The sequence below is a fragment of the Prionailurus viverrinus genome, chromosome B2 (genome assembly GCF_022837055.1).
Source record: "Prionailurus viverrinus isolate Anna chromosome B2, UM_Priviv_1.0, whole genome shotgun sequence".
In the NCBI taxonomy this organism is placed as follows: domain Eukaryota; kingdom Metazoa; phylum Chordata; class Mammalia; order Carnivora; family Felidae; genus Prionailurus; species Prionailurus viverrinus.
Window position 1 is genome coordinate 32544288 of NC_062565.1, and position 15393 is coordinate 32559680.

Sequence of the window (15393 nt, forward strand, 5' to 3'; positions counted from 1 at the left end):
CCTCCACTGCTGTTCCCTGAGCAAAACCCTCGATTCCTATTCCCATGCTCATCGATAATACCTGCCTTCTTAATCACCTCTCAGACTTGCCTCCCTTTCAAGGCATGGCTCAAACACCTCCATGATCACCCCACATGGCAGTGAGCCCTAACTGCCTCTCCTCTCCTGGGTAGCACTCTGTATGGCTGAGCAAACAGCTCCCATGCCTTGTCGAAGCTGCCATGGTATTTTCATATGAGAGGCTTCACTTTCTTATGAAGTCATAAGGTTCTTAAGGATAACGACATGATCCTCACACTTCCTTGTTTTCTACATCGGCCCTGGCACTGTGCTGTATGTACCAGGTACTCAGAAAGTATTTGTTGGATGGATGAATGGAAGGAAGGAAGGACAGATTAATGAAATCACAAACGAATGAGCTACTCAGCCAGATTTTCAAGTGTCTCTACCATCTGGGCTCACTCCACTTCTCTACTCTTCATTGTACTACTCCCAACCACAAAATCCCCATTCTGGATGGTTTGGCAGACTCGTGAGCATGCTGGACTTTTCCTTGCCTCCACTCAGCCAACCCCTTCCCTGTTCTTGTCACCCTTGAGCGCCCAGATGAAGTCTCACCTCCGACAGTTTCTATGATGTGTGTTGTCTGTCAGCCGACCTCTTCAATTCTTAGGATTGATCATCTGCACCACACAGATGAATCCTCTGTATCATTGGGTACTGTCTTATGCGGTTTGTCATCAGTTCATGTGTCTTATTCTTGCCCCCTCAACTAGAATCTATGCTCCCAAGAGCTGGATCTTCCCCAGTGCTTAGCAAAAAAAGATGGACAGGGGAGAGCTTCTCAGGTCGGTGTACCCTTGCTGGTTACTAGATATTCAGGGCTCCCTCACCCCTCTTGCCATTTTAAAGTAAACTCCCATTGGAGATCAAATACATACATGGCCGCCATCTTCTCTACTTTCCGTGCCTCTCTGTTCTTCTCCTTCTGTCCGGGTTTACGGTGCTTGGGTTGACTCATTCAGCTGGGTCAGCAAAGCCTCATACACGTTTCAGACAGCAGCGACCCCTGTGAGCCCAGTGGTCTAGGACGCACAGTCTAAAACCACTAGCCAACTTTGCCCCTTGCGACAAACTGCGCTTTTGTTGGTGACATCTTCAGGGGCAGGTGGGGATTTGGGCTGGGGCTTGAGTGATTGGTGGAGGAGGAAGAAGTCCTCATATGAAGGGTACTGTCAGATAAAGGAGTGACTAAAGGGAAGAAGGGTCACGTGGGCAGGAGTGAGCACAGCGATGGCAGCACAGTTAGTGACATGGGTGGCCAGCCCTAAAAGACTTGTATTCTAGCTGATCATCCCCCTCATCCTCAGGCAGGTCCCACAGGACCCAGGGCTGAGAACGGGGGCAGGAATCAGAAGCGAAGGCAGGGAGCTTTGGACTTGGTGAACCAGATTTTCAAGCAAGGAAGTGGCCTAGAAAAAGCAGCATTTAGGGCTCCATTTTGTCATTAGCAAATATTTAGTTTTCGGCTGACTTCCTTTTGCCACCCAACATACTTGGACTCAGTTCTCCCACCATGGGTGCAAAGCATGCAAGTTAACACATCGTTACCTCAGCCAAACCTAATTAGGGAAGTTAACTTGCTTTGAAATCTATATAATGTATCCTAAAATTAAACAATGTTTTTGTTTTTTTATCCAGGCCATTCTTTCCTTCTCTAAATGTGGATTTTGGAAAGTTGATGGTAATTAGCCACGAGAATACAGAAATTATTTAACTCTGCATTGTCTAAAGTTCAGATAAAAGGACCACCTACTTCCCAGGCCTGCCACCTGCCTTGTAGATGCATGGAAATATTGTATTAGCCACCATTTCCCACCCACGGATCCCCAAAGGATTGCAGGAAATCGGTGAACTGTTCTTGCTATATACTCTAGTCAGCCATAAATTGGAACTTTCGTGCACTGTGATGATCAGAATAAACAAACAGAAAGGGTAATAAGGCGCACCAAATAATCACTGGTGACCTCAGCAATTTTATTAACAAATTTATTTCCCTAATTGGTAACGTATCTTAGTGCTCGACTCAAGGGCATTGTAATAGGTTTCCACACTGCAGAAGAAGGAATTAATTAGAACTGTTTGCTCTTTGTTCCGTATTTACACTTGTCCACCAGTCTTGTAAACATTGCGCCTGGTTTCTTTGGCCCTCCAGGCTTCTCTCTTCTGACTCCCCCACCCCACCCCCAAATAAATAAATAGAAAGCGGGGAGTGTAATGTAACATCAGTGGCTCATTCTTTTGTGCAATCCACCCCCACCTGGAAGCTGCATTTCATGGTTAGAGCCATTTTGTGGCCAGATTCTGGCAGAGTCATCACTTCCAATAGGTACCCGGAAGTCTAGAAAGAGACCCTTATCTCCACGGGAAACAATGGAGAACCTGGGGTCTTGATTTGCCTGGGCTGTATCTGCATTGACCTTGTCCATTCAGACCCTGGGCAAGAAGGTGGTGAGATGGGCAGGTCTGTCCCACTTCTTCCTGCCCCACAGAGAATGCCTCTTAAGAAGGTAAGAGACAGTCATTCATTATAATGTTGTATCTGCCCTTGGAGTGGGCAGCCCATGCGAGCAGACAAGCCATACACTCATGAACTCCCTCTTCGAGTCTTCTTCAAGTAGAGTTTTTTGCCTCACAGCTTGCCAAGACTTCGGCATGACAACAAAAAGCATTTTTAAATGCGAATTCTCCAGAATCTCACTGTAATGCTGGCTTCTCACTCAAGCTGCAGCCTTCCAGTATACTCTAAAATGGTGCCATTTCACACTGCGTGTCCAGCCTCTGACGACCAGCATTAGCATAAGATGCCAGAGTACATGGAATTATCTCCAGAGCTGGTTTCTTTAGCAGCCATTAATATGCCACGTATGGCTTTCAAACATGGATATAATGATTACAAAGACCTCTAACAGTGTCTAGAGTACCCCGGCTGCCAATAGGTCCCTTTTGATATCTGCGCTCCAGAAAAATCTGGATAGGCGCAACAAGCCTCATTCTCCCTCTTGAATATCCTGCAGGATCTGGATGAGGTTTTCCAGGCCAAAAATATAGCCTGGATCTGGTCCATCATAAGTGGTATGCTCATTCCAGGAGCCTTTGTATGTTGTGTGAGCAAAGTCGATCATCCGGATGTCAACTTTGGAGAGGCTTCCAGAAGAGCTGCCGTGGTCCGGCTGCGGAGCCTCCGGAGGATGCAGGCCCTCTGAGGTCCTTTCTGGCAGCTCCTGCCCATCATAGATGATGAGGAGAGAGCTGGAGTAGAACCGGTACGAGCTCTGGTTCCGAATGACCGAGAGGAGGGCCCGAAGCTGGCGCTGGATGGGTTCCAGGAGCTCTGTCCGGAGGCGGGTTCCATCATGCAGGAACTGATGGAGGGCTTGTCTGAACCCCTCAACAGAGAGTTTTCTTCCATAATACTTGTCTTTGCAGAGAAAGTGCTTCTTATCAATTTGATAAACCTTCCAATAAAAAGAGAAAGAAAATGTGAAGAATTGCCAACTTAAAAAAAATATTGTCCCTGCTATGGTTGCAGTGTTACAAGCTAACGTGATATATAAACAGATTTCCGGGAGATGCAGGGCAAGAGTGGCTGAAATGAATGGAAGGATGATCTTTCATCAAGCACCAGTGGAACTTTCACATTTTAAAATGCTTTCTGTGCAGGCCTTTAATAGGAATCCAAGGTGTAAAGATCCTTCACCCCACAGAGGTGACCCTCCACCCATGAGGAAAAGCTTTGGATTGCCTTTCTTGTGAATTTCCAATGTCATCCTCCAAATCATGATTTAAACCCTGGCTTCTGGCCCTCTTCAATTCAAATATTAGCAAACCCAAGCTAGTAAGCTTTAGCAGGAATCTGAAATCACAGCCAATGGCCTTGGAAAGCCAACTAGATTCAATTTTCCCCAATGAAGTTTATAAAGTCCTTTCTCTGCAGATTCTAAGGAAACAGAGCTCTTGGGGTAGAGCAGGGTGACTGAAGAGAAAAAGATAAAAAGATGGGCTCGATCAGGTATGGATCAGCCAGTGCAGCTGAGGGGAGCCTGGACTGGGTGGGTGGGGGGCAGTTCACAGCAGCTCTGTGGGGCTGGTGGGTCCGCCTTGGCACCAGCTCCTCTCCCCTCCCCTGTCATGTCTTGGCCACAGGAAGGGAGCAGATGGAGGAGATGCTGATGGGGGGACAGTGGCAACCGCTCCCATTTCATTCAGATGGCAGAGGCTGTACCAAGGCCAGTGGCTGGCATGGCCATGACTTGGCACACCTTTCCCTGGCTCACCTGGGAAGGGCAGCCCATACCTGGCCAAGACAGTTTCTCAGGTCTTTCCTGCCTTCAGATTATGTGATATGTTTCTACCAGTGTGGAAAAAAAATCAGAAAGATATGATAGACTTGCTTTGGAGGGCTGGAGATCGGCTGCTAAATTAGCCGTCATAAATACACGACGGGTGTCACTGTCTAAATAAATCAGATCAATTTCAGAAGATTTGAGGTCCAGAGAGAGATTCCATTTACACCCCAAATCATCACACTGCATTCTCCTGAGGACTGCGTTCCAAGCCTCCCAAGGGACATCTGTGCAACAAATTTATAGACTCAACTTCCAGCTTCAAGGGGTGGCAGTTTCAATTAAGGAAAGCTTGAACGTGTACCGTCAAATCGGTGTCTGGTTTTGCTTTGAGGAGATAGACTGTAAGAGTGAACGCGTGGGGAAAGTTTATTTCTTCCCGTTCTGCAGCCCCTCTGCCACAAGCCACATCAGAGCTGCAAAAAACAGGGTAGAGTCTGGGCAATAAAAAAATTAACCGTTCCTTTGCCTCCGCTGAACAGGTTACCACCTTCCCATTTCACTAACCAGAACAGGAAGCGAAAAGCAGAAAAGGTGGAGGAGGAAGAAGGAATGGCTAATAAGAATTCAAAGAGCAGAGTGCCTCAACAGCCCCTGAGAAGGAGAGGTTCGACTTTATCATTCAAGTAATTGAGGAAGCGGAGTGCACCGAGTGAGCGAGTGAGCGGAGAGGCTCCTTTTCAGCTCTTTCCTCAGCCCCTGCTCACACGCTGCGGTCAAAGGTCTGCTCTCACTATGGGCAGGACCCACGTGGCTGCCGGGAAGTTCAGCTGCCAGAGACCCTGAGACTGAGTTTAAAAATGGTGGATTTTTGACACCACTATCCTGAAAGGGTCTCTTAAAAAAAAAATCCCAGTGTGTCACAGACCAGGTATGCATTTCCGGGGCGGAAGGGCTGTGCCCGACTGCCTCCTGTGTTGCTTCCCAAGCGAAGGGCTCCGTGGGCAGTGGTGGCAGTTGGGAGACATCCTTGCCCCACAGTGGACGTGCCAGGACGCCCCGCCGTCCAGCGGGCCCTCTGCCACCTACCTGCATGCCGCAGATGCGGACGCCCAGGCAGGCTGACGTGCTCTGAGCACACTTCCTCATGTGACGGGCCTTCTTCTCCTCGGACACATCGTCCCCGTGCTGCCGGGTCCCCATCTTCAGGTCAAGGATACAGGGGTACTTGTACTGTGACACGACGTTTTCCAGCAACAGAAACCCTGGTCACGCCAAGTTCAGGAAGGCTCCGAGGACGTGAAGGCCCCCACCCTGAGTGCCAGTTCTTCTCTCCTTTCTCTCCTTACAGACAAGTCCGGCGTCCCTCTTAAGAATTCAAGGTATTAGCTTTGCAGGCTGCTTTAATAAGTCCATTTACTTAGGGGGAGTTTATGAGCCTGTGAGCTGCTTTTCCTTTTCCTTTTTGCTCTGAGGTTGAAATTTAAATGCGGGCGTGAAATCCCTGGCAGGCCATGCCCAATTTACATTTTATGGCAGAAAATCATAAGGCTAAAACCTCAAGTCACTGAATGGGCCAATACCTTTTGGGAGAAGTGGGTTGATGTTAGCTTTGGAGATGAGTTGCAGGAATATTAATTTCAGCGGAGTAATTATCCTGCAAAAGCTTCTTAGGGATTAGGGTTGCAGATGTGTCTTAGTAAACACTGTGAAACCAGTCACTCGTTTGCAGGAAGGAGCCCGGCGCTGACAAAGGGGCATTGCAAGCCTAAATGTGCTCGCTGAGAACATGGCAGCCTGAGGATGAGGGGGGAGTGACTCCTCTAAGAGTCCACTTAGGGGCACTTCCCTAAGGGGGGAGCCACACCCCCTCATGCCATCAGCTCCACAGGAAGACATCTGCAAGGAGGATTTGGAGGGATAGAAGAGGGGATGGGGTGTGCCGCCCCCACCCGGCGTGGCAGTCATCGTTCCTGTCTGCCCCCAGAGACCCCTGGCCCAGCCTGTCCTTGCTTCCCTGGGTGGCAGAGGCAGCGGCCTGACCAGATCCCAGTCTGACTTCCCCATCCGCTCTGATTTTTTTTTGGAGAGATGAGATTTCTTCTAGGTCCTAGGCTTGAGGGCTTGTGCCTCGAAGTCTCCCTCACGTGTCAGTCTCTGTCTTGCCACCTACCCCTCCCCTGGCCCTGTTCCCCTCCCACCTCCGTCGGCATGGCTGTTCTTAATCCCCACCCACACCCCACTAGGGGGCATGGAGTGCTGGCAAGGATACGATGCAGCTGGTTCTCCGGGTACTCAGTGCACAGGCGGGTCAGGTGGGCCAGGTGGCACTGCAGACCCCACGGGTTAAAGCTCCTCCTCTCGGCCTGGTTTCCGTTAGCATCTTCCACCAGCGAGGACACGTGGGCGTTGAGGTGGAACTCTGACCTCAGGAGTGACGTGGCTGAGCTGTGGGCGAGGGAAGCGCACGACAGTCAGGGCACCGGTGCCTGTCCCTGTGACTGGGCTCTCCTGGGCTGGACGCTGAAGTGCACTGTCTCTGGCTACTCTCCAGGAAGCCTGCGGGGCCTCGGAGAGTCCCTCCTGCCGCATTCAGGCCCTGGGCACCAGATCAGGCCACCTTGCCGCCCTGGCAGGGGGTCTCTCTAAACCCCAGAATAATTCATTAGAGCGTGTCACCTCATCAGAGGGCTGTGGTGGTTTAGTTCACTTGTAAGTGATCTGGATTACTCTCGCACTATTGAGGCAGCATAGCACGGGGGCGGCGACCCTGCCTGGAATCAGAAGTCTCGGGGTTTAGGCTGTTTGTGTGCCGTGTTGTTATTTCCTCGAGACCTCAAAATGCCAACAGGGGTGGGAATCAGGGATCCTTGGTCCACCCTCTCTCCTGTCCTGTGCACCTTGGCTTCCCCATCTGTGAAACGGAGATAATGTGTACCCGCTTCCTGATGCTGAGCCAAGAGGCTTAATTACATCCACTGTGCTCCTTGGGGAAGGGAGGTATTTTCATTGTATTAGCTCCCTTTTGTTTCCCCGTAAATGGTTTATAAGTCCCCAGGGGTGCTTTCCATCTGAGAAAGGTCAGCTAACAGTATCAGAGGTTTTGGAGACCTCTCCAGGACCTCGAGTGCCCTGAGCTGCCTGCGTCTCCTAGGTCCCGCAGGGTGGCTGTGTTGATCTCTCTCCTCGTCCCTTCCTGGCCCTTAAGGAAAGGTGACTTCTGACTGCCATTAGCCACTTTTCCTTCGTGTCAACTGTTCTGGGTCTTTGTATTCCACCCCCTCCCCCCACCAGAGACACTTCATGGTCTCAGTGAAACAGGTATGTAATTAAACAAGCGTGTACTAAATGCCTGCTCTGTGCAGGACTCTGCATGTGCGGCAGCTGCTGAGAGAAAGGCATCGGAGTCCTCCCTCTAAAATGGCATGAACGGAAGTCCTTTCGTTTCTTTGGTCACATTGGTGTTTCTAGATGGAGCCTTCATCTGAATTTCTCACTTTCTTGGCCCCACTGGGGAGCTGCTAGGCTTGGCCCAGGTGGGAGCGGTGCTGATCCCCAGTGAGTTTCTGTCATCCTGCCAAGTGGCCCTCACCTCTTCTTGAGTGAGTGTGCCAGCTGAGTGTGCTGCCACTGGGCGAGGGTGTGGGCGCCACCGCTGCCGCTGGTGGTCTGCTGGAGAGTCTGCCATATTGCCACTGCCGCCGACTCCGTGGAGACCTTGAAGGGCCCCCGGTTCTCCTTCAGTGGGTTCGCTACCAGGCTGAGATGGCCTCGGCTGTCTTTTCGGAGATGCACCGTGATGGTGCCTGCAGAGCACACGGGGGGAGGGAGAGGAGGGGAAAACCAGATGGAATTTACCTGGTGGACGCGTGACAAGGGGTGACATCCTTTTGAATTGTAGTTCTAATGGCACTGATCGACCTCTCCGCTTCCCTAACTCTCCTCTCAAGGAAGAGCTATGGGGACTGTTCCAGAATGAGCCCAGGGCCATGGAGCCTGCAAAAAAATAGCCTTGGGCTGATCTGGGCACAGCCTCTGCTTTATTGCATCTCTCTGTCCTTTCATGCTCGCAAAGCCGGTCCTGTACATTTTGTTCTCGCCTTCTGGTTCCTCTGTGCACAGTGGCACCTTCCCAGTGACAATACCGCTCTTCCAGAGGGGCCCAACTTTGGGTCATCAGAGCCGGTCCTCTGCAAAGAGGGCCCCCTCTCCCAGGGTGGCTTTGCGGGAAGTTGGGGCCCATTCCGTGCCTCCCCTTTGCCTCCTTCATCATCCTTGCTCTCCCTTCCTTTAATCTATGTCTGACCAGCTCCTGCCAGGAAGCTCGCCTCAGCCTTCTGGGGGCTCTGCTTCTCTGTTGCCTTCATTTATACCCTGTCCCCACCCCGTCTCTGGCTTTAACACTGATGCTTACCATTTCCTTCAGTTAGACACATAGCACATGAATATTATTGACAGAACATGGTTCTTTGATATAAAACAGAGGACTGGTGGGATTTCTCCAGCTATGGTACCTCCTGACTATCGGTGTTTGTAATCAAGGCACGACAGCCTGCTCCAGTCGCTGCTTATGAGAGTGAAGAGGGTGAGGAGACCCAGTGAACAAATGTGCTAATTGGGCTTCCCCTCCACGATGTCGGCCAGGTCAGGTAGTTAGCTCTGGCGTGTATGTCAATGCCTCTGTGGGCACCCCCTTTTGGATTTCTTGCTCAGAGGGCACAGCCCAGGTCTTTCTCCGTGGGGCTCAGTATCAGTGGGTGCTCAGCCTCGCCAGAGTTCTGGTGGAGGTGGAACCCTATTCTCGGTGGTGGCAGGAGACAGCCATGTGAATGGTTTTGTGAGGACTGGATCTCTGTAGTTCTTAGTTCCCTGTTCCTCTGTAGCTGATGCCATGAGTATTCAGTTTGCTCCTCCTCCCACCAAGCTTCTCTCCACCTGTCTCCAACCTGCCTTCTCAGAGGCTGACCCTGTGGGGTGCACCAGTGGCTTCCTTGCCCCCCCTGCCCCGTTTCCCATGGGTTTGGCCAGTGGAGGACATTGGCACTGGCAGGAGATGGGGCGGGGTGGGAGAGAGGTCGAGGTACTTATCCCAGCGGCGCCCTCCCTGCTGCAGCGTCATCCTGTCCCTCTGTGGCCTTCCTCTTGCTGGGTTAGTGACACCACTCCCTGACTTCGGCCCTTCAGGTCTAGGGATGGTTACAGCCTTGCAGTGGTGCTGGTCCCTGGGTGCCTCGTCACCCCCAGTTGTTCCCTTAATCCTGCATGCCCTTCTACAAGCAGTCCCTCTAAAAATTCTCTTCATTTAAACCCCTTTATAAATTTTTTTTTTCAACGTTTATTTATTTTTGGGACAGAGAGAGACAGAGCATGAACGGGGGAGGGGCAGAGAGAGAGGGAGACACAGAATCGGAAACAGGCTCCAGGCTCTGAGCCATCAGCCCAGAGCCCGACGCGGGGCTCGAACTCACGGAGTGCGAGATCGTGACCCGGCTGAAGTCGGACGCTTAACCGACTGCGCCACCCAGGCGCCCCCATTTAAACCCCTTTAAACACACCGCTCATTTTCTGCTGGGACTCTGACTGAGAGAAGGTGGGTTGCATGTGATCATGTCCTCTCAGGTATTCATTTCCTCCCCCGACCACTTGGTCACTTTCTCAGCACAAGTGGTAATTTCTGCTGAACCAGCACTCAACGCAGCTGATTTCCCTGCTCGCGTCCCTGCCCGGGCTGGTCGGGGCGGACGCTCATTTTCAGGGCTGCTCTATAATTCAGCAAGTCGCTCTTCAGGGCCATCTGCGTCTGGCTCAGCGGTCTCTCTGGGCCAGTCCTGTCATCTCGGATTCCCAGTGCCCTAATTTTGCAGCCTGACAGTGACATGCAGTTTTTTTCCAGTTCCTTTAAAAAAATTCTGCTCTGCCTCAGCATCTCTCAGGCCCCTGAGTCCTGTGAACTAGTGATGATACTACTAGTAATACTGTACCTGAACCTGGCATTTTGTAGTTTACCTGCACACTGGCATGCATCTCTCGGTGGAGCCCGCCTGAGCTGTGCCGCTCGTGAGAACAAGGGCTGATGCAGGTCAGGGCAAGAGCTACCGTAGTGATAATCTCTGCCAGGTGCCAGCATTGCGTGCTTTTGCTTTGTTTCCACTGAGTGACAGTTAGCCTGTAAGGTGCTTGCCTGTGGTCACCGAGACCCAGAGAGCTGGAATAACTTGCCCGAGGTCATATAGTTTGTGAGCAGTGGAGCTCTGAGAAGGCCACACCAGGTGCGGATACGGAAGAAGGAACAAGCTGTACCACGGAGCCAAGGACTTCATCGGGAGACTCCGGTGTCATCATGCTGTGTTTACTTGTGTGTAGACGAGGGACACTCCTGCTGTGTCCCTATCACATTTGTTTTGGCAATTCTGTTCCGTGGGAACAGACAGAGAAGCCATGAGGCCACCAATGTGTGAGAGGGTCATCAGTACAGAGGGTTGGGAGTGCCGAAAAGCCTGAGGACATGGTGTTTACATTTCCATTCCTGTTTTCTCAGGCAGGAGGGTCTCTGTGCATGATCTGGGGAGGAGGACTGACCTAGAAACCAGCACCAGGCCCCAGAGCCACCACTCCACAGTGGAGAAAGGAGAGCACCGGCCTTGGTGCTTGTCCTTGAGGAGCTTGGAGTCTCCTGGCTGCCTGGGGGAGCCCTGGATGGTGTGCCAGCCAAGGGCAGGGCCCTTTGGGGACTTGTAAAGTTCAGCTCACCGTCTGGCCTCTCCCATCTGTGGGACTATGGTGCCAAGCCTGCAAGAAACCGCTGTCTCGGGGAGCCTCAACCCCGGGAGGCTTCCCTGGAAGGACAAGAAATGTGACCTTCATCCGCTTCCGTAGGCTCCAGCTCTTGTCTGGTCTCATCAGATCTGAGTGTCTAAATAAATGGAGGCGAGCAGAGGTGCAGAGAACCCAAAACCAATAAAATCCAAAAGGCATTTCTATTTCTCATGTTGTCAGAGCTACACAGCCAGACTCCAGGTCTGTGCCTTCTTGCTCCGGCTTCCTGCACGCCTCTGGCTCTGTGTCTCCATCTATCTGCCTTCCCTCCGTCTCCCACATCACTCTGCAGCTCAGCCCAGACCTTCCTTCTGAAGCCTGAGACCCATAGCAGATAGCCGCCTGGCCGTCTCAACATGCCAGCTCTTTACTGAAGCAGCGTGTCAATGGAATCCAGACTCCTCAGGGCCTGGATTGGTTTGTAGTCAAGAATCATGTTGGGCCCGGCCTGGCTTTCCAGCTTGCCTTGTGTGTCCGTGGGAACTAGGCCTCAGAGGGCCATGGGCTCCCGGCACTCTGCCGCCTCTGCCTGGCCAGGGGAGCCCTGCCTGCCTGCTCACCAGCCCTCCCCAAGCACCTCAACCTGCAGCCCTGCCAGCTGGGCAGACAAGAGTGCTTACGGCCCAACCGCCATGCCCGGAGCATCTCAGCAATTTCGGTTTGGCCAAGCAGCTTCCCCAGCCTCCATGAATATACTGTCATGCATTTATTTTTAAGCTCGTGAGAGCATTTATTTGTCGGTGTCTGTAATATGAATCTGGCTCATCCGTCAACCAGCTGGACCTAGAAGTACGTCCTTGCTCACTCAAAGCTGACAGGTACACCGGGAGGCAGAGGGATGCAGCCCCTAAGATGTCATGGCCATCCTTGGCCATGGCCAGCAGGAGGTCGAGGCAAGCTCCTGGCATGGGGAGGCTACCTTTGGGAGTGATATCCGTGCCTAACACTCCCTGATGCCACCACAGCACGGGGCAGTGAGAAGGGAGAGGGTGTGCTCCATGGCATTGCAGTGGCCACTAGAGAAACAACCCCTCTCTCTGGGGCCATGTCCCATGGGGGAGAAAAAGGGAGACCCCCCTGTGGCAGCCTTGTGGGCCTTCGAGCCTCCCTGATCTAAGGTCGCTAGCTGAGCGGATCAGGGCAAGTCACATCCCCTCCTTTGTTGGGCTAGATGACCCCCTGAGCACTGGCATGTGAGGAGCCCATCTCTTGGGTGACTGTGCTGGTGGAGCGGGCCTGGGTGCCCGAGAGCCCACTCTTGGGAGCCAGACCTCGGAGCTTTGAATCCTGGCTCTGCCTCTCACTGGCTGTGTGGCCTGAGGCAAGTCATGTCACCTCTCTGTACCTCAGTTTCCTCACCTGTGAAATGGGGGTAATAATAGTAGCTCCGTCAGAAGGTTGTCGTGAGGATTGAGTTAACACGTGGAAACCACTGAGTGAACACCAAGCTGACACCACTTTTCTTCTCCGGTGAAACAAGAAGCCCGCGCAGCCCGAGGGCCCTTGTAGGGACTGTTTCCCATCTAAAACCTGACCTCAGCAACCTGTTCCAGGCATCTGAGAGTGTGAGGGTCCTGGTTCGGCGCCTTTCTCTTGTGTCTCCCTAGATGTGTGTTTCCTTAGGTGGTGCCTGGCCCGTGGCACCTCATGGATTGTGTTCTGGCTGTTGAGTGAATCCGTGTTTCTGCATCATTGAAACCTCATGTTTGGGTGTCGCCCCAGTGTGGAAGCTCTGCCTCACCTTCAGCAGGGCTGTGTGGTCTCGCCGGAGGGTGTCATGTGTTTCCCTGACCCAGTCCCCTCCCGACTTGTGTGGAAACAGCATCTCCTAGGGGAAGGCAGAGACTGAAGCATGCTCTATGGCCATTGATACACGTAGCTGTGATGCCTTGGCTGAAATTAATCTATCAAGTCAGCAGGGCCCTAAGGCAGGCAGTACTGGGGATGGGCCCAACTAGAACTGGGAGGCAGGGTGGAGTAGGGGTCTGGACAGTAGACCAGTGCCTGAGGGTGCCTGAGAGTGGTGCCATTGTTCCCCTGCCCAGAGGAATGGGCACGTGTAGACGGGACACAGGGAGAGCATCAGGATGGGGTCCTGCAGACCAACCAGCCTCCTTCACTTTCCTGCCTTGCCTGTGGCCGTCCTGGCAGTCTGTCTCAGCTTCAAAGCTGTGTCCAACAAGCGTGAAATGCTGTGGGCAGGAGGCCACCCCACGCAAGATCCTGCCACCGCTTTGCTAGGTTGAGTTTAGTTGCAAAAGGACAGACATTCATTCCAGTGGGTGCTCTGACAAGATGGGCAGTGACCCACAACTGATGGGCAACACCGGCCTACGGCCCCAGAGGCCTCAGGGGAGGCCCACACAGGCTGCACACCACCCGTCCGCCCCTGTCTCTTAGCGTATGATGCTCGTGGGTCTTGTCTCAGACTCTCAGAAGGTCTTGGCAGGCTGGGGCTGAAGCATTGCCTAGGGCTCATTGACCCCCTATCAGTCAGTCTCAGTCTGGAACACGCTAAATACACATTCCTGGACCCTGACCCCAGGGGTTCTGGTTCACAGGTCTGGAATGGAGCCTGGGAATCTGCATTGTAACCCACACACCAGCAATTCTGGTAAAGTTGGTCAATCCCAGGTCACACTCTGAGAAACACCCATATAGATAGGCTCCATCCTTCCCAAGTATCTTCATCATTGAAATGCAAGTGAATTTTTGACTGACTTATTTGGAGATTATCATCACTTTTACTACAGATGCTTAGATAATGAGGGCAGAAGCTTGTAGTCACAACATCTAAACACCTTTAAAAGAGATTTTTGGGCACTCATCCCATTGAGGGGCTGGAGGCTGGCAGAGCCCTGTGAACTGCATTTACTGAAGGCTGGGTGTGCACAAAAAGCCTGCCCCATGGATGCTGGCCGGCTGCCAAGAGTGCCCCTGCCTGGAGTCCCACAGACGGCAGCCCTCCCCACCCCGCCTTCACTCCCCAGAACCCACCTTGTGCTCGGATCTAGAACATACACTGCTCTGTACCCAGTTTCCCCAGCTAAACCTCAAAGGCAACCCATGGCCCTGGCTTTGCCACAAGTTGAGGGCAGGAATTCTGGTTTTCTAAACCTGTCAGGTCCCAGCTCCTTCATGCCCTGACCCAGGCCTGAGGCTCCTCTCACCCGCCTGGGCCTCCAGACATGAAGGAGGCCTCAGCCCGTCCTGTCTTTCCCAGCCCTGGTCACGAGACCCAGCCATGGCACTCCCGAAGCACAGACCGGATACCCTAGCAGAGCAGGGTGGGGCTGGGGTATCATTTTATTCCGTTCTCAATTCCTCGAAGTCTGGTGGCTTGCGCTAATTTGTAGGGTTGCCAAACGGCATTAGACTCCAGGCCCAGAGGCTTGAAGGGTTCAGAGAAACTAGGACGGTGAAGGCCAACCGGGCTGTGGGAGGGGGGGCGTGTCTCCGTGGCAACTCTTACACACACCACCCGGCACGAGGAAACGGCGGGCGCACGCGGCTAGGCCTCACCCAGTGTGGCAGGCACAGAGTTGTATCTGGACACTCACCTTTGTACTGAGGAGTGAACCGCTTCATGGCCAGAGGCAGGGATTCGTAGAACCTCTGCTCCCGGGAGACGAGGGGCTTGCACACAGTGTGCTCATCATACTTCATCACGCTCAGGTGCCCCCCGACCTGGTGCAGGAAGGGCTCTAGCTGCACGCCCACTCTGGCATCCCCGGCATCCGTGCTGTCCTGCACAACCATGTATCCACAGGAGGAAGGCCTGGGGTAGGGGTAGCGGCTCCTGGACAGGAGGCAGGCTGTCAGCGTTCCCCAGCTTTCTCCTTCTTGGCCTTCGCCACCGTCAGGGCACAGCTGTCTCTCTGTGAGCCTGGGAGGGGACCCCTGAGAGCAGAGGAGGAAGGTAGAAATGACGTGAGGGAGACGGTGTGCTGGGGGAAGCAGAAGGACCCACGGTTCCCAGCCACGACCCACTGGTAGTTGAATAAGACTGTAAAGAGACATCAATCACTTCCAGAATAATCTGTTGCAAGAAACTGGTAACAGTGATTGCCTCCAGGGAGCCAGGATGAGAGGTAGACTTCTGTAAATACTGTTCTGTGCCTTTTGAATTTAAATACTGAAACAATTAAAAAAAAATCAAATAATACACACAACTGTAGGCTTCCAGAATGCAGAGATTGTCTTGATTCCTGTCATGGTTCCTGCCTGCCTT

General features: G+C 52.7%; 1 protein-coding gene across 1 annotated transcript; it reads right to left on the bottom strand.

Annotated features, from left to right (window-relative positions):
• Positions 1-3050: 3050 nt before the first annotated feature.
• Positions 3051-15143, bottom strand: IP6K3 (inositol hexakisphosphate kinase 3). The gene is made up of 5 exons (XM_047858269.1): positions 14723-15143; positions 7939-8152; positions 6619-6794; positions 5436-5611; positions 3051-3518 (listed from the first exon to the last, which is right to left on the bottom strand). Exons 1-5 carry the CDS (start codon positions 14919-14921, stop codon positions 3051-3053), a joined length of 1233 nt encoding a protein of 410 aa, XP_047714225.1. The 5' UTR covers positions 14922-15143.
• Positions 15144-15393: the final 250 nt, after the last annotated feature.

Coding starts and splice junctions, on each gene's coding strand:
- IP6K3 (XM_047858269.1), bottom strand. CDS start 14,921: ATGGTTGTGCAGGACAGCACGGATGCCGGGGATGCCAGAGTGGGCGTG. Junction 6,795..7,938: donor GCACACTCACTCAAGAAGAG/GTGAGGGCCACT, acceptor CCTCGCCCACAG/CTCAGCCACGTCACTCCTGA. Junction 5,612..6,618: donor CCCGGAGAACCAGCTGCATC/GTATCCTTGCCA, acceptor TGGCGTGACCAG/GGTTTCTGTTGCTGGAAAAC.